At 42.0% G+C, this 19,834-nt stretch overlaps 1 protein-coding gene across 1 annotated transcript in view; it reads left to right on the top strand.

Annotated features, from left to right (window-relative positions):
* The first annotated feature begins 11,673 nt into the window (after positions 1-11,673).
* Positions 11,674-19,834, top strand: part of cdh13 (cadherin 13, H-cadherin (heart)) — a 241,191-nt gene continuing 233,030 nt past the window's right edge. The window contains exons 1-3 of the mRNA XM_054619535.1: positions 11,674-11,691; positions 12,072-12,151; positions 13,975-14,099. Coding sequence (XP_054475510.1) covers positions 11,674-11,691; positions 12,072-12,151; positions 13,975-14,099 — 223 coding nt within the window. The remainder of the gene's footprint in view (positions 11,692-12,071; positions 12,152-13,974; positions 14,100-19,834) is intronic.

Raw genomic sequence — 19,834 nt, 5'->3', positions numbered from 1 at the left:
CTTTCCTATACCTCCTTAAATCAGGTTAGGAGCTCCCCTCTGATGTTCCATCAAACCAATCTAATTCCACCACAGCGGCTGGGAAATGTTTTAAAATTGACTTTGTAAAAAGAACATTGTCCTCAAATTTATTTTTAAAATATTATTGCTTAACTTCAGTTTTTATAGCTACAGCTTGTGTTTGAGCTTTGTATTGCTCCCAAGGCTTAAAATATAAAAGTATACATAAATCCCTTCTGGATCTGTTTACACTCAAACTTGAATTGTTTGTCTTTTTCATATCAGTTTTATGAAGCGTGACTTGTAGCATTGCTTCTTGAGATAATTAGGCTTGATTGTTTCTTTGCTTCTTTGCTGGCTTCCTTAATGCAACCTTCAGAATGTGTAAATGTTCAGCGCTTATACAGTTTACCAGGCAAATGAGGCTGAGATAAAATTCCTCGGGTGCAGAGAGATTTTTTTTGTGTGTGTTTATACTAATATAGCATTTCTGTCTTAATAAACATATTTCTGTCAGGGAATCTATATAGTATACATTTCGTACCAACAATTAGAAGGAATTTCTTTGCAGAGGATAGAGAAGAAATTCAAGAAATGATTACCAATGTAATATGATTTAGCTTTTGTAAGAGTTGTAAACAAGACCATGCAAAGCTGGTCCTTTCACTTTAGGTGATCCCAAAAATCTATTTACAACAGCAGGGCTTATAAAAAGTTTCCATGGTAGTAAAATGAAGAAAATAATCATCCAGAGAAACTCCTCAAACTTCTCCAGCAGAAAAATCCATATCTCTGCTGTCTTATCCTTAGGCTCAGCCAGATATGGCTTATAATGCTTCTTTCAGCAGAGCCTCGAGCTTTAGGAATATGATACATTTTGGTCAAACACACAAAAGATGCATTTTTTTGTGGAAGCACCACTTAAACTTTCCAGCGTGTGAGAGGAGAATGAATTCATGGCTGTCCCCCATCACGGCAGGAAAGTAATGGAGTGAGTGGACAAAGAGTGTGAAAGACAAGGGCGAAGAGAGTGAGGCGCACGAATGAAGAGGTAAAATGTAGAACACAGAAAAGAACAAGGGAGACGGATATAATGAGAGGCATTCATTTGCATACTGCATAATGTCCTTTCTAGTGTCAGTTTGGTGACTTTATTACAGTAATGGCTTACTCAGGGTGTTCTCATTGATGCTGGAGATATCTCCAAGTAGCCCTCGGTTATTGTGTTCAACAGAAAGACTCCAGAATAACTTGTGCATGTCTTTGATCCAGCGCTACCTTATAATAATGAGATGTACAGACCTGCAGTGTGAACAAAGTCTGTCTCCCTTCACAGGGCAAAAATCACTGTCACTTTAAAATGTAATTATTTGAATGGATTTATTTGCGATTAAATATCGTAATCAAATAAATATAAATTATTAAAATATATAAAACAAACAAGATTGAGATTCTGTTACTATACAGTGTAATGGCAATAGAGGATCAACAACTTTTTGCCCCTGGATGTATTGATGCCATTGATGCCATTTGTTGGCACAGCCACTTCTGTAGTTCAGTTGTTAGCAGACGCCTCCGACAGCTGGTTCTGGATGTTTCTGCAGGTATCTGTAAGGGGGGACATCTTCTGTTGCACCAGACACTATAGCATTGCATGACAACTGTATAATATCCCCTTCATTATAGTGTGTCATAAAGTGTTACTGATGAATGTGATCTGGGACATTTGTGCCACTGAAAAAAATGCAAGAGAAGATTAGGATAAGAGTGTTTTTGCCCATTGTCTTTCAAACATCGTCCACAGGTTGATGGTGTGCTGATTGTCTCAGCCAGTGGATTGTTATCAAAACAAATGTTTTAACTCAGGTGTTGTGTAACCTTTGTTTAGGTGAATCATAAACATATCCAAGCTTATGAGGGCAAATCAGTGGCGGATTGAAAAACCACCTTTATACTGTCACTAAGCGTCTGCGTCAGGAGTGACATCCGGCCAATCCAAAGACGAGGATTGCAACCAATTAAATCTCGAGTTCCGATGGTGAGGGCCCGCCCACTCACTGTGAAAATAAACGAAAATACTTGTGAGCAAGCAGGTGAAAATTTCACCAGCGAGCAGGTGAAAAGATTACGAGCAGAGTGATGGAAGTTGTGTCGCCAGGCGAGGAACTCGTGCTCAAAGCAAGGTTTTCTGCTCGCGGGCCTCAATTTTCTAGCACGAGCAGAGATATTCTGAGCAGAGTGATGTGAAAGCGCTCGCAAAATGAATTTGCACCTCTACACACACCCGTGCACAGATCTCATTTTTGCTCGCGGATATTGACAGTGATTTGCCCTCATACAAGTCACTTAAGAGAGCGGGAAAGCACAGAGAAGACATGAATTCTATCACAGTTATGTGATGGAAAGAAAGATGAAGGATATCAGCAAAACAAGCAGCCAAACAGGAGAGGAGTAAAAAGAGTTGGAAGCAGAGGGGAAGCAGGATCAGCAGGATGTGTCAGGCAGGAAATTAGGAAACGGATTAGAGGGGGAATCTTTGGCTCAGGAACTAAAGAGAAAACAGAAGGGAGTAAGATTTTGGTGCAGGTCAGTTCAAGTGAAGGAAGGAGTGTTTGAAGAGAGAGTATCAGCAACAACCGCTTACTTTTGATGGATGGGGGTCAGCTAGAGAGGAGAAAGGTAGGCCGATGACGACAGATAAATCTTTCAGAGAAACAAACACAGACCTCAATACTTTACCTGAAACGACCACCCCCATCAATATGTGTGTTCAGCTCACCAGGCCGCCCAACAAAAGGTTCAGACACAGGCTGAGTGATAACACAGGCCCCGCGATTCTACGTCCAAACACTTTCCCTTTCTTTATCGCCTCTCGCTCACCCCAGTGCTCCGCCGACTGATGCCAGCCTCCGATAGGCTTGTGTTTAGGAGCCCCGCTCCTGATTAGGGACATTCAAACTTGAATTGTATTGCAATTTGCAGCCTTTGAGAGCAAACTGCGATAGCATCGCTACTCTAAAGTTGGCTCCTACTGACAACACCTGAAAAGGTGAAACCTCCCTGTCAATGTGGGAACCATTTCAGCTCCAGCTGCCCGAGTGTTGCATTTGGTTTCCATCCGTCACTGCCATGGCCAGGACGGTCATTGGGGAAACTTTTCTGGGGCTTTTGTTTAGACACAACAAACTCGAACAAAGACAGGAGAGAGTTACTAGTTAGACAAAAAAATATATATATATATTATTTACTGTCTGGCTATTAGAACAAACACCTCTTTCAAGGCGAATGAACATGCCATCCAGATAAAACCCGACGTGCTCAGATTGACGCGCCAAATCCCAACAGGGAAGAAATGAAGTGCATTCAGATTAATTTTAGCTGGATAGCAGCTGGTGCCTGCAGCTGACGCTCTCGTTGTTTTTCATTCCCTCACTTCACACCTCTCTTCCCGTTCCTGTGCGTGCGGTGAAGTGAGAGGTGTGTGGTGAAAGTATTGACAAGCTTGCCAACTAGCAAAGGGATCTGAGCAGACTGACGGTGAGGAAATGATACTGTCGGGGTTACGCCAGCTCACTTACCACACTTAATCTACCAGTCGTCCCCCCCCCCCACCACCACCACCACCACCACCACCACCACCACACCTGCTCATCCCGAATGAAGTGCGACCCTAAAAACTTTCAAAGTCAAATCAGCTTTATTGCGGTGTGAAGTCTTGTGGTAGCGAGGAAGCTCTTCAGAATGAGTCACAAGTCCCAACTCGCTGTTGAGGACTTTTTTAAATGCCATGGAAGAGTGCTTGATGTTTACTCAGCCGGGCATCTGTGAATAGAAATTGTTTGGTAAATACAGGCTTTGTTTCCTGCTCGTGCATTTACCCCTCACTTCTCGCACTCAACGTGAAACATTTTTGTAGCACATCAGCTCTGCTTTCTGTTTGGTTTTCTTTTAACTCCGGTATCTATTGGTTGAACTGATTACGGGTTTATTTGTACAGCCAATAACACCCTCAGTGCACCATTTATCTACAGAAATACATGTTTATTCATGAGGATGTACATAGGGTTATTTGGGGTTACTAATGGGTACTTAAGCAGGGTGCACCAGCTCAGGTAAACTCAAAACGAATGCTGTGTCCCTGACGTATCTCAAGCTACATTTTGCGGTGACATGCTGAGTAGATGCTCCTTCATAGAACAGGCTGAACACCTGAATAACCATGTTGCAGCATGAGTTAGGCCTCAGCTCACTCATCACCACCTTTATTGAGTTACCCATGCAATGCTTGTAGTCCATATGCACATAAATTAACTCCTTATAGTTTCCCAACCAATTTAATAGAGAGACACACAACTGCTACACACTTGATAATCAGTCCTGGTGAAATGTATCATAATACCTGGTAAATTAATTCCCAATGGAATTAGAAATAATAACACCTTCTGTCTAAGTAGTACTTTGTGTAGGATAACAACCGCTCCACCTGGCCTGATCTTAATAAGGTGCTGGAAGTATCAAAGGGTTCAAACTGAAGAGATATCCGCACGCTTAGATTAATGCAGAGTTCACTTTACTTGAGCTTTCGGTCTAAAGGACCTTCATCAGAGAATACTGTATAGCCCTAAGGAAGGTCCTTGAAGATATCTCTTCTATCTGTATATCATGATCTAAAATTTGGTAAATACATTTCTCAAGACGTCTCATGGGTTATCCTTTACATGAGCTTTGTGTCACTGTACTTTCCACGATTCCAGTTTTCGCAATGAATACAGTTTTCATAATACTTGCAGTACGTTTGTATGCGTGAAGGCTACACAAACATCTAGTCATCTTCCTGTATATCTGCCGCCGCATCATATATTTCTCTCTCTTTATGTCTTTCTGCCTCTTCCCTCTCTTGTGCCTGAACTTGCTCCTTTATTGGTTTCTGAATGTGGCATTCACATGGTGACAACCACCACCTACCAGCAGCGAAGACGTTTTTTTTCCCTCTGCTCCCCCCGTCGCTCGACTGCTCATCTTCTGTGGCGTCGCTGTGTGTTTACTGCTCCAGTGTTGTTTTACAGGCCCAGCAGATGTGGCCAGGGTTCGGCAATCCGGGCCGGGAACCAGATGGTTTCATGACTCAGGTTCTCCATGCCTGGCTTACCTGCCAGCTGCAGGTGACTGAGGCCCAGCCTGATTGATTCTCTCTCTCTCTCTCTCTCTCTCTCTCTCTCTCTCTCTCTCTCTCTCCACCTGGATTTATCACGGGCTACGGATGTAGCCAGGCCTGAATGGGTCAGCCAGACCTATACTGAGGTGTGTGCACTGACATTTACCTTGATGGAAAACCAAGGCAATGCAAGATTGAGGGGGGGAAAGGGAAGTGTAGAGTGGGGAGGCAGAGACGGTCGCTGGATGAAATGTCAGGCTACTGGCAGGCTGTCTGGCTGACTGTCTGGATAGCTGGCAAACTCTGCAGCATGCATGCAGAGACACAGAGACATGCAAATCCAGAGACACACACACACACACACACACACACACACACACACACACACACACACACACACACACACACACACACACACACACACACACACACATGTTGGCTGGCAGTCTAGATCATTGGCAAATCCAAACATGCAGACATGCAGGCAGACACACAGATACACACATAAACTGTAACAGACCAACATTCACTAACACTATTGAGATAGATCCACAAAGGAACATACCAGAATACATCATGTAATGGTACACCAAAGTGTATCTGCATTAGCTTCAACAGTAATAAAGTAAAAAGTTCACAGTTGTTCTACTTCAGCTCCAAAGTCACATTACAGACACTTCTTTTGTATATCACATTTTTGTCTGTTTAAATACCATTTTATCTGTAATTGAAAACAAGAGACAGCTGCAGGGTGAAGACACAAACAGTGTCAAATAAATCCAAATAGATGGACTGTCCAATGTTTGGGTTCTTCAGGCATCTGCCATGTACAGCTCAATAAAAGAACAACAAACTGAAATAAATTCTAAATAATAAAGACATTAGAATGCATTGAAGTCACAGACTTTGACAGAAATGTGTTTTCTCTTCTCTCCTATGCCTTCCCCAATCTAGCTTTCTTCTGTCTTCCACTGTCTGATCTAGTTCATTCACACATAGACATACTGAATGTACTCATATTCACACATCACTTCTATCAGCTATCACAGCCTCTCTCCCTCCAATCTCGGAACCCATCCGCCATTGGGCTGACAACTGACAAAAGCCTCTGGGGGCAAGGGGCTATATTTTATGGATGTTCCGGTGTAGCCAGCAGATATCCACGCCAAGACTTAGTGTGCTGCTCATTGATTACACTCAGATCAACAACTTTAGATGCAAGACTGGAGTTGGAGTTGAGAAACAAAGTGTACGACCAAATTGTTTTACAAGTAGCCAGTTTGCGAGCTAAATTTAAACCAATAAAAATCCAAATCATCGTCGGCTGATAGCTGTGGGTTCCCAGATTGCATTTCGCCAAATGTTTACCTGCATCCCTTGATTAGTCAATACTCTCCCTCTCACCCTCTTCAGCAAATACCAGGCATAGTGGCCCTCTCCATCTCTATATATCAAATGCACGGTGGATTCTCCAGGCGGTATTGATTTCCGCCGAGGTGACATTTACTGTGTGCTCTGCCAAGTCATTGCCTTAATCACCTGACTGGTCCTTCAAAGTTGAATTGCATCAGTTGTCAAACTCTCAAGCGATGAGCTGAAGCGTCGCTGCTCTTCCCGCATTCATATAAGCTAACCAACTTCATCCCTACAGTAGCCACCAGAAGCCACCCAGACATGTCTCCTGGTCATCTGCCTCTCTAACTTTAATCAGTACTGCCAAAGCCCTGACATTGTGATGATAGTAGTCTATATTTTAATTCCAATTAACAACACTCTTTTACTATCTTGGTTTGTTTCCTTCTTGCTCTTCTCTCTTTTTCACTAATGCTGGGAATTGACCTTATAGCGGGGCAGCATTATCTGAATGCTTAAGGTAAAGTGTATGGATCTTTTCGCCTGATTGAGCATTCCTTGGCTGCACTTAGAGAGCTAACATAAACCTAAAGACCTGCACCCCAAGTGGCTGTCAACAGATAGCTGTATTTATTTCTCCCCCCAAACTGATCTATATAAAGCCAGCGCCAAGGTTTTTTTTCTCTCCCTGCAGGGCTCCTTCCATTTCTCTGTTTTTGTTTCATTCGTGTTGTATTGTGATGGAGGTCTGTGACTCTCAAACATGGGTACTTGTGCTTCTTCTGCCTATGCAGGGAGGTGCGTGGAAATACTGGAGAATAGCTCAACTCACTTGATAAAATAGTTTACAATTTGATTATAGATAAACAGTGGAAGTAGTTATCAAAAAGGGATGAATAAATTGTTGAAAAAGCAACTATGGTTAGGATAGTTAGGTAAGGGATAATGCCCGACAAGGCATTCATTATCAGGAACCCATGGACAACTTGGAGGCCAGAACACTCGGACACACAGCGGAGTCCAATATGTCCTGATAAAGGACACTTCAAAGGGCAATATTCCACTTATACCATGGTCATTTATAATTGTAACTGAAAATTTAGCAACAAGACTAGCTAGCTATACAGCGATGTCGTTGTCCCCAATTCAATATCAATATTAAATTAAACAAATGAGAGGCCTTGTGTTGTCACAGCATGAAGTAGTGTTGAATAGCGAATGGGATGTGAGAGAAGATAACTTGTATGCCATGTAAGGAGGACTACACTGGTTGTAAATAAGATATTCAAGTGAATTGATTTTTCTTCATTTGATGTAGCCAGCGCATTAAATTAGAATGGGGAACAGACACTTTAACCACAACCAATTAGAAAAAAAACATCCCCTTTTATATCCACTATAACTATTATTCAGGTTTCAAGTCAATTCAAATGAACATAGTTGGAACAAGAATGTTCGATGAAAAGGTTTATTCTGGCAGGTCTGCAGGTTATGTCTTTCAAAAAAGTTTGAAAAAGGATTAAGGTAATTAACTGTAACAGTAGCATTATATTAGATTTTCTTTAGCAGACTTCTATATCACATTGGGGAAGTGATAGTCAGAAATAATACATGAGAGTGGAAATAGGATGCCTGGTTGACATGTCTACTGAGTTTTTATTTATGTCTGACCGTATTGGATCCAAATTGTTCAGATTGAAATGATCCTGCTCTCTGACACTTATCCTCTGGATAACCGGCCTATTTGCAGTTTTCCTCGCTCTCCTCTCTCCCTTTGTCCCCACATTCCGCTAAATGCTCAAAGATTTATTTATCTTTTTTGGCTCTGTGTCGATCATCTCATTAAACTGGTACACAATACACAATTTTCTGCGGGTCCGGCATTGCTCGAGCGTGATAATTGTTCCTGCTGGATAGATTGTTTCTGCGAGACCGGACCTTAGTAATCCCTCTATGTAGCGCTCTGCTCTGGTTAAGTCACACCGAGCCAATCACTGCAGAACAACAAGGCCTTCACAGAGACATCAAACGGGGAAGATACTGAAGCTGAAACGCACAGAAATCAATTAATGTCCCCCATTGGACCCCTTGGGAGAAATTGAAGTTCAGAAAGGGATTTGTGTGCTACATACATAGTTTATTGTGCATGTATGTTTTTGCGTGCATGTGTTGGCCTGCTACTGGCCGTCCTGCTCCTGATCACTTTCTGCATTTCAATGTCGAGATTCAAAACCCTTCTTTCCATTTGTCTAATGGGGAATACAGCCATGGTCTTTTCTTATCCTGACCATATTACCTTCAATTCGTTATGCACATTCTGTTCAGTATAGTCAGGAAACCTCTCATCCTAAAATAAAACCCATTAAAGTTGGCTGTGCAGTGCATTTAGTGTTACTTTCTATATTTATCAAGGCAACACATTAAATGATTCAGCAGGGAGTTCAACCAAACTCCAATAGGGATGAGAACCCAGCCAACACATGTCACTGGGATATGAAGTATGTATAATTTTAAGAGACAAGCTGACAGAACATACCACTACTGCATAAAGGATTAAAACCACACAGGAGGAGGAATAAGCAGTCAGCAGGTAGAAACCACGGCGATGAATGAGGAGCAGCTCAAAAGCTTGGAGTCTGTTTGGAGTTCCATTTTTTATGTCTACAACGGAACTGTGTTGCACCAGTTATTCGTAAATCCATTAGTAGGTTTCTGAGTTCATCCCCTTTGTAGAGACCAAAAACAGAGCCAACGCAAGAGTGAAATATTGGATTTGCATTCGCCAGGTGGCCAGAAACATGAATCATAATGAATTCTAATGTTGCTCTGTAACTGCTGGATGTGTAAATAATCAACCGTTTGCTAACCAGTTTACCATATCATCTTAAAAGTTGATGGCATGTCAACTTGCTTTTACATGATCATCCCAGTCGGTCCTAAAAGTCAAACTGTGAATCAGGCCCTGTTTGCACACGTGTGCTCATATTTATGTCCACCTCGAAATACATGTGGATGTTTGCATTCATTGAACGCTAATCGTTTTCTGTGGATAACTTAAATCCCACTATACATAAAACAGCCAACAAGCTATAACACGTGTATTAATCAGATTGTTTCATGTGGTTTGCAAACGGCCGAGCATGAAAGCAAAGAAAAGTAGACAGAAACCAGCATGCACACAGACACAAATACAAAAGATTTAAGAAAGCCCTGATATGGATCTCCCTCTGTAAATGAATGCCCACACAATGTGTCTCCAGTCCTTTGAGATTATATTTTAATTAATTCATCTATGGTAAAAGGGATTTTTCCGAGTGCTGAAAAGATGGACATTCTTGATAAAGTGCCTAAATTCATTCTGCTAGGTTGCTTGAATGGTATGACCTTCGTATGTCTAGTACATTTTTAAATGGTTCCCTGATGGAGAATATTGCCCACAATAATAGTCCCCTTTTGCTAACAACATTGTCATTAGCATTGCGTCGCCTTAATGCTTTCGCTGTCCTACTGTGAGTCGCTGGGGCTGTATGCTAATATTTCCACCTTAATGGACACTAAAATGGATGTTGTTGGGTCCTGCTGTGAGATGTGTGTGGTGTGTTTGCAGGTATACACTTGTGCGTGAACTTTTCTTATTTCTGGATTTGCATGTGTGACTCGCGTTCCCTTGCCATGCCGACCCGGCCCTCAGGCCCTTTCGTCAACTCAATGGAGTTTATGGACCAACAAGCTTTGTAGCCCATAATGTCAGGAAGCCTTGTGATGGAAGTGAATTACCGTTCTGACACCCGCGGGAAAAACACAGAATCCCCCCCTGGGTGCAGTGATTACTTTCCCGGGACATTACATGTAATGACCTCTGTGGCTGAACGTCTGCCAAAGCTTGTTCATCACCCAGACAGATCTCCATAGACGGCCTAAACGCTGCTGTGTGTCTTACATGACGTGTCATATAACTGTCATTCCACACCCAATGAGATATTTCACATTGTCTGTTATTTCGACTTTTCCCATTATCTCTTGAACATGTTTAAGGATTCATTAGATCCCAATAAAATGAAGTGGAGTAGCCATAAATCATTATTATTTAGTTGTTAACTCGCATTTAAATATGTACTTTAGTGATATCGACGTAATGACCATTGTATAATAGACAAGTGACATGAATGAGCCTCAGCAAAGTCTTCCCTTCAGTGTCCTTTGTCTTGCACTGAAAGAGCTCATTGACAAAGACGACAGTTTTGAGTGATTCTCGCTCAGCTCTTGTGCTCCGGGATGAGAAACACTCACTGATGAGTCCGATATCGATCTCGGTAAGATTCCTTGAAGCGTTATTTTCTTCTTGTCTGAATGATAATGCGACTTCTTCATTAGGGGAATATGCAAGTGTGTTATATATCATAAGTCTGTGACAGACAGTAGCATCTATTTACTATTTCCCTCGTCAAAGCCCTCTTGATATCTCTGGGGGGAATCGCTAGAGGAGGGGTCAAGAGCTGTGAGGATGAGCAGGTGGGATGTCACTGGTTGACACTGCTGACAGATGGCTCAGTTTGGCAGATATGTTTCACGTATGCCATATTGTGTGTGCATATCTAATTAAAGGCCCCAACTGAATTTTTTATTACACTGTTTATTCATAGGTACATCATTTTTATGTCTTAAATTTCCAGTTCTAAATGACACATTTACTCAGAATAACAGGACATTTTACACAATCACTAGAGAATTACTAAAGAGGAGCGAGGGTGGAATGTGATGCCATAAATTTGACGGTGAGCGCCAAGGCATTAATCCCCCCCCCCCCCCCCATCTATCATGTCCCTCCATCTCCCTGTGATTTCAGTTCCATATGGAAACCTTTTTGTAATGCTGATTGATCTGTTAATGATCAGTGGGTCCTCTCACCTCCTTACTCTCTGCTTCCTCTCAGCGTTTCACCAATTTGTCTCTGAGCACGCAATGCTGGGCTGACCTACATACTGTAGGGATGGGGGTGTTTCCGGAAAAATCATTTGGGTTTGTCGGGAGTGCGAAAAAACATCAAGCTTCCATGTTTCGGGGCTGCAGTATCCCTAGCATGCCTAGCGTGTCAATTCTTTTCACCACATGTAACTCTTCTATGGTTGTTCTTCGAAATAGTGCGATGACGGCGCATAACAGTTATGTTAATACATAAAGAGGTGAGTCACATGTGAGACTACCTATCTCTATCTCTTGGCTGCTGTCCGCTGTCAACATGAGCAACACTTCTCACTGTGGTAAATGTTTCCCCTTGAAGCCTTGTTGTTATTGGTTTTCAACGTCTGACACTGTGGGCTTCCTCTCAGACAAAACTTGGGAAAAGGGGCCTCACAACCTTCTTAATTTCCCTAAATTCCTGGATGCCTACGGAAACATGATTATGTTGTTTATTCCCATAGACACTCAACAATTAAGCAAAGATAGACTAATATTTCTGCTTGACATAATTTCAGACTACACCAATTAACCAGGAAAGGGGCTATTCTACAGCATTTATTAGTTTCCAACTCAGGGTGAGTGGGAAAAACAGTAACACTAGCTGAAACTCTTTTACCAAATCACACATATTTTGGGATATCTTGATCTTTTAATAATTATTTTAATATTTTTTTTACTTCCATTCACTAAGCCTCCCCTGAAACTGTTCGGAGCACCTCAAATGAGAATCCTCAGCTTTACATGATTACTTCTAATCATGTAAAGCTGCCTCTGTTAATGCACTTATCTCACAGGACTGATGCAGCACCACTTGTTGGCCACATCCTCTTTGCTTCTTGCTAAAAAGCTGCTATGGTAAGACACAAGGGTTACTGGCCACAAAACCTCCAATTTCCTTTAAATGTGTTTCAGTGCTTTACTTTCGAGCTGCACTGACTACTGTATTGAACTGACTGTTTTCCTAGTTCTTCCAGTTTTTCAATGACAGGACAACCTTGTGATTTCATTCAGTGAGGCACAATCAAATGAATACAAGCGTACATGGAATCTGTGAATCTGCCTATGGGGTGGATTACTTAAACAAATAACAAAGTTTAATAGATTCTCACTTTGAAATCCTCCAGCTGGTGATTAATGGAGGCTTACTTTAGCGTTGTTAGTAGTAACGCTATTACCCTGTTGAGCTAATATTGACATGTAAATTGATCCAGCATTTGGCACAACTAACATTTCACACTCTGGTGGTCCCATGTTTAAACGAATAATTGTACATGAGTTGTGAGTACTGTCAATCAATACTGTTGGAAACCAGCACTTATCTCTTCCTTCCCTCTTGGAGTAATGCACAGGCTGACGTTTCAGTCTTGAATTTTTCCTGACAGCTTTCAGTATTTTTGACCTGTAGTCTGACAGACCATGTAAGCTTCACATCTGAAGATGTAAAACATTTTATGAATTGAAACTTGAGATTTGACCAGACAGCACCTTTAACCTCAATAAACCATAAATCTGTAGGTGAACTTGCACATGAATAACGTGAGTTAATTCTTTGATGAATTTTATTCCTCTTGAACTCTGACAGTACTCTTTATAAGGTCACTTATTAAGCAAAACCACACACGCTATTAAAAATAACTCCTTTACATTTCTATTTACAATTACCAATAGAAGTCAAAACTCAGCTGCATTTGTAAATAGGCCACTATTGAAAATAATACAATGTGACATGGTAAATAAAAACAATCTGACAGAAACAGCATGAGGCACACATATTTGACTTAATGCATCACCTATCTGCATACAGCCCCATATGTTGTTTTTGATACTACCAAGACCTTTGGTGTCTATCTGAGAATCGGTCGTGGCACAGCACTTAACAGTCTGTTTCCATGGGAACACACACCCTTTGTTTTTTAAAAGAGGGGTTAAAGTGCTGCATAATTTTCTAAATTGAATAAATTCAATTTGTAGAGAAAACGGGTCATTGAAAAGTCAAGGAAGACTGTGCTGCTGTGTGTTAAGTCTGTTTTAATTTGAATTCTAAAATTGTAAATAACAGCAAAATGACATCTTGACCTTCCCTTCACAGTGTTAAGAGGGAAAAAGAGAAGCTATTGAACACATCATTTTATAAAATTCTACCTGAATCAAGTCATAGTTGTCTTTTAATATACACAAGTGTAACCTTGATCCACCCACCACCAAACACAATTATGGGATTAAATACCATTTTTTGCTTTGACAGTTAAACAAGTCCGTCTTTGGTTTTTTATTGTATGTATGTATGCAAGTACATTGAAGAAGAATGCATGAGATAATAAAGATGATATCTCTGCTTTTTATCTAAAATTGTAATTGGTGGAGGACTCTTCATAGTTAATAATACTTTGCTGGTGGAAGCTTTGACTATCTTTGTTACAGCAAAGATAGTCCTGTCAAGTGTATTTGCACAGAAACCATGTGTTCATGGACAATGATCTGACCTGTCCTTTGCTCTGTGTGTTGCAGGTTGCCCGTGTGGGTGGCCAAGAGGATGGAGGCCATGAAGGCTGTGCACCAGGCTTCCAGGTCAAACAATACCAGGTGGCGTTCAGTGGAGCTTTCCAGAAAGGCCAGGCGCTTATACAAGGTCAGTGAAAACGGACAGGACTGAATATTTACAATCTAACTTTTATCCTCTTTGTTTTGAGGTTTTGCTCCCCCCCCCTGCTCTCTTTCTCTTCAATTCTGGCATTTCACAACACAAATATGCATGTGGGTGCATACACATATAAAACCCTCAGTCTGCCTGCCTGGCTCCTGAGGATTTGAATAGCAGCATATCCAGTGGAGCTGAGCGGAAAAAAGCTCCAAGCTCCCTCCAGGTCAAGGTGATGGTGAGTGTGTGTGTGTGTGTGTGTGTGTGTGTGTGTGTGTGTGTGTGTGTGTGTGTGTGTGTGTGTGTGTGTGTGTGTGTGTGTGTGTGTGTGTGTGTGTGTGTGTGTGTGTGTGTGTGTGTGTGTGTGTGTGTGTGTAGGCTGCTTCGGTCTTCACATTCATTAGAATTCATGTGAATTCTTGTTAGAAACAGGAGATAGAACAGCTTCCCACCACAAAGAAAACAACAACATAATTTGTGTCTGCAAATGAATTATTCCCCTTGATTGGCTGATATTTACAAAAGTATTTTTTTTTCTTTTGTTCTTTCCCTGAACACAGCTTTGGGCTGCTCAGTTAAGCGTGTGTGTGTGTGGTGGGGTGGGTTGTGTGCTCATATGCATGTTTGGCTTGCGACTGTTTTTCTGGAGCCTTTTTCCGTCCCGGTACACCAGTTACCATGCTCGAGTTGACTTGGCCTTCCAGAGAACTCTGTCCCCCACCGCCTCGGAGTTGCATTATCGTTTTTATGCAGAAACCTGTGTTTGATCTCGGCAGGTTTATAATCAAAACATTAAAGGTTTGCGAGGGAGTTGAGAGGAAGGTCTCGAGGGTTCGCTGCAGAGTGTGGTGGAGGCACTGTGGTGGCCAGTCACATTCCCCACAGACTCCTGCATTGCGAAACTCAGTCCACAGACGTCCAGTCTCAACTCCATATTGCTGCCACAACTTATTGGTCCAGTCTGCATCCTCTGCGACTCTCGGGCAATGCATATGTCCTCAGCTCAGTCTCCACGGAGATCAGCAGGAGTATCTGCTGGCTAGCAGTCGGCTCCTCTAGCATTGGGAGTTATGGCTGCTGGCACGTCTCTCCACAGAGATCGACGAGGTGCAGTCCACTTACCGTAGTTTAACTTCAAAGCTGAGGAAGTTTTCACTTATTCATAGGCTCAATAAGTCATACACTTTCACTGAGTTGTTGTTTTTTGTGTACACTGTGATGAAATACAATGGAAATATGTAAATTTAAATGAGAATCATTTATGATTTGTTAATGCAGTCTGTCATATATTGTGGAGCTTGTTTCCATTCCTCTCTCATTATTCAGCCACTTCCTCGTGTATTTCATCACCCCACTGTGTCGCTCTCCACATTACGAGGCCACACTGGTAGAATATCATTAGCTGCTTCATTGACATCCACATTATGTGCTGTATCTACATACACAGAAGCGACCCATTTACTTCTTTTATGGCCGGACAGTCATGCAGTGCTCGTACAGATGTTCTTATACAGCACTACCCTTTTTTTTTAAAGTGGCACTCCACTGTCAGACAGCTTTTCCAACTAAAAAGATACAAAATTTCCTACCTAGACGGCAAAACATGACAAATCTGAGCATTTTCTTCTTCAATCTTATTTTTCGGGCTTTATTGTGTTTGATTCGGTCAGCCAGTGAGGCATTTTGTCATCTGGAGGTTCAGCGGCGCGTGTAGTAGGAGACAGAACTCAGTTCTGCTTTAGTGCTCGGCTCTGGGGCGACAGAGTGCTTCTATTACCTTGAATATGCTCCTGTCAGCAAAAAACACCTCTCACCATGGGGGGTCCCACTGCTCACAAGTTATGGACGGGCACATGGGAGTGCCAGTGCTCACACACATACACTTATACACACATATACACATACACACACACACACACACACACACACACACACACACACACACACACACACACACACACACACACACACACAGTGCAAATACAAACGTATGTTCTTGTATAGAGTGGTTTTTCAAGAGACACAGATGAAAGCGTGCGTGCTTGCTGCATACAGTAATGTGTTGTTGTTGATTCATAGCCGCAGAGAAATGCACAACAGAAATGCTTTATGTTTTTTGATCACTTTAAGTATTTTTCACAAACACGATGCCACAGCGGGAGCCGAGCAGCACGCCAAAAAAACAATGAGACCATGATAAAAAACCGCCATATGAAAGCAAACAACAAAAGGAAGCAAATAAGGCACATGATTTCTGCATTCAACTCGATTGATATCTATGATTATGCCGGTAACTCCTCTTCAATACTTGGATGGATACATCAATTGTGACTGTGTTATCTTCATAACAGCGTTCAAAGTGAATCCGGTATGTGTTCGTCTGTTTTGGGGGCATTGCTTGCTTGTGTGTGTGATGAAAAGAAGAAAAAAGAAACGCCACGTTATAATAGCATAATAATGCAACGCACTCACCAGTGTGTATGGATTTCTGAAAGAGAGAGCGTTGATACTGTTTTACCTTCCATCCATTTTGCTAAATTTGAACAAATTGTCTGCTGAGTGTGAGCATGATTCATGCTGAGTGCCAGAGGCTGCAGCCAGGCCCAGTGACACATGCAGATTTATGTAAATTCTGCCGAGCCCTGTGCCACCTGCTGTAGACCTCCCTGTGTAATTACCAGCGGAGGGGCGGTCTGTTAGCAAGAGATACCTGTTGGCGCAGACCCGAGTTCAAGGACATCCATCTTGTCTAATGGCCGCATCCGAGGAACCAACATTCACTCTTTCTCTGGCCTTCTCGCTCTCGGTGCTCCTCCTGCTCCTTCCGTCACTCCATCACCCCCGCAGAACATTTCCTCTCTCTGGCTCTGGGTTTTGCTACTTTTCTTTCTTTTTTTTTGGTTTCTCCTCCATCACCTCTCGCTCAGCTCGTAACTGCTTGCATGAAAATTTGATGCATTAAAAAAAATAAATCCATTTTTTCTGCAAATGGCAAAAGGTCGTTCAAGAACTTGTGACCTCAGACAACTCATAATTCCAAACAGTATTAATGTAAAGACCAATGTACAGACAGCACGTGTGAGATTCATGGTCTTCATTGGAAACCCTGCTAGATTATATGATATGTCTGTCTTCTTTAAAGGTGTGATCTTTCAATCAGTAAAAACTGCCCTAATCCACGCACAGGGTTAACCATTTATACACTTCTATTTTTGCTACTGAAACCGTCAAAGTTTTTTCTTGTGAAAATCACTTTCATCCAAATATCTGGATCTGATTCCAAGGATTACAAAAAAACACTAAAATCGGTTCATCTGCACCGCTAGATTGAAGTGTTACACAATTAACCTCACGTTGCCCACAGCCTACAGCTCAATTTGAAAACCATTGCGAACAAAAACAGAAATGAATTTAAAAGTATAAAAGGCTTCATATAAAAGGCCAGGAAATTGCTTTTTCACCAAGGAGTTGAGTTTATTCAGGTGTAAGAAATGTTTGACCCGGTGGTGAGGACTGCCATTTCTGCTGAATAATGAATAAAATGAAAAATGGACTCCAATCTATGAAATAACAGTGCTCAACAGAGTTGATTCTTTATTGGATGTAAATCCAATGCTGTCATTTCAATGCAAGGCTTTTTTTTGTCTGACTGCAACAACAACCAGTGCCATAATGGGGAGAACACATTCTCCAGATGCACATAAAAATAAATTCAATTTAATTTAGATGGACGGAGAAATTGGAATGCGGGCCTCACCTTCATACATTTTACAAAAAGAAGTTCCATATTTCTTTAGAGTGTTCCAAATAGCAAACGACGTCTCCACAGGGTCGAGGAGCGTTAGGGAGGCCAGGCGGTGAATGACATTTACTAAAGGATAAATTAGTTTCTCAGTTCAGAAAAAGTTACTCTTTCCGTTCTTTCTCTCAGCGGGATCTGCCTCGGCGCACAGACATACAGCGAGGAGACGTATTGATTTCGAGATGGTGTTATAGCTCACCTTAGTTTTGCAAGCTGTTTGTTTCTTGCCTCGCCGCTGCCTTCTCCGAGGCGGCTGTAAAGTTGATGCAGTTTGCTGTCACCAACCTTATAATTGCACTTCATAATACCAGTAATGGTGTTACTGTGCAGAAACTGGACTTCTTCTAGAACATTTATAGCCGGCAGTTTGCCTTTTTTTTTTTCAAGAGGCCTTCAAAAGAAGACAGATATGTTGTGTTAATTTATGCACACCTTAGGTGAAACCACAGTTTTGATTTTATGGTGTACTGGGAATCTATGGGGCATACAGCGCTGACAGCCAATAAAATGTGGAGAAGAAATGAGGAGAGCCACCTTATCTGTATCCTGCAGAGCAAGACCTCAGCTCTGTTAGGCTTTACCACAATCCCACCACCAAACATGATTACTCCTTAAAACATGGCAGCCTTTGGCATCCTCTAAAGCATCACTCACATTTAAAATTCCTTTAGATGTGACTTTAGAATATATACGTGAAGTAGATGGTCCTCTCCAGTCTTGGCTATGCTAGCAGTGAGACTTCCACTTCCTGTTTTTCGGCAGCAGTGTGTGGACATGGAGCTCTCCTGGCTGGCACAAGGCCAAAAGCATATTAACTGCTATGAGCTCCAAAGACTCCTTGCTGGCACGCTTCTTGTCTCTCGGTTGTGTTGCCTCCGACTTTATCATCGAGGCAATTTAAAAGTACTTGAATTGTGATATAGCTGAGTGGTTATAGATAAATTGGACAAATGGAACAGCTCTCTCATCTGTTGTTTTTTTTTTTTTTTTTTTTGCTTCTCTCCTACTCGGCTCCGCTCTCTCAGTTTAGGTGATGAAGTTTGCCGTCCTTCCTGCTCGGAGCCCACGATAGTGTTGTTCTGGGAAAAAACACCCACACGCACCACACACACACACACTAAGGACATCTTTCATCAAATACTCCATCATGCAGCATATGAAATGGGAATTTTCTGATTTATTTTCCTGGCTTGAAGGTTGCTTACTTCCTCAGCTACACTTCATTCAAATGTATCTGTTGCTCATGCAAACAGGACATTTTGTCATCTCTAGTCAGTCCATTACTGACTGCATTCTGCTTTTCAACCTTCACATCCCCTCAACCCTTTTGCAGTGTCATTGAGTACCTACTCATTATTTCCCCACTGTTACTTTAGACATGCAGCTATCAGATGTTCTCCAATAAAAGAGGAAAAGCAGGAATTCAGGCATTATATTTACTTGGTAGCACAGTATTATCCATCTGTTTATCGGTGTAGATCAGTAAAATGCCATTGTGATTCGGGGCCTTTAGCTTAATGTTTTTTTTGTCTATTGATATTTGCATAAACTAAAGCCAAGATTCAATTATAATGGAGATTCCCTGCATGGAGATGGAGCCAGGCTGTGAGCCGTGTTCCTTCACTGTGAGTAAAGGGAAAGCTGTGTCCCACACATTGTTGCCCTACTTACTAATTTTGGCAATAAAACCTGCCCTACACTACCATCAACCCACCGCCACCCCACTCCATGCCACCCCGAGCATCCACCCACACCAACCCTGTCATCCAGAGACTGCGGGACGCATGAATTGATGTTCTCCCTCGCTTCTCTACGCATGGCGGGGTGCATATCCTGATCATGCCACTCTGGCGCCTGTAATGGAGCAGCATTCATCACCTTCTGTAGTTGGAGTCACCGGGACCTGCAGCTTCTTTTCCGGTGT

This window comes from Anoplopoma fimbria, chromosome 19 (genome assembly GCF_027596085.1).
Source record: "Anoplopoma fimbria isolate UVic2021 breed Golden Eagle Sablefish chromosome 19, Afim_UVic_2022, whole genome shotgun sequence".
NCBI lineage: Eukaryota > Metazoa > Chordata > Actinopteri > Perciformes > Anoplopomatidae > Anoplopoma > Anoplopoma fimbria.
Note: the sequence above shows the minus strand (reverse complement) of the source record. Positions and strands in the feature narration are given on the sequence as shown.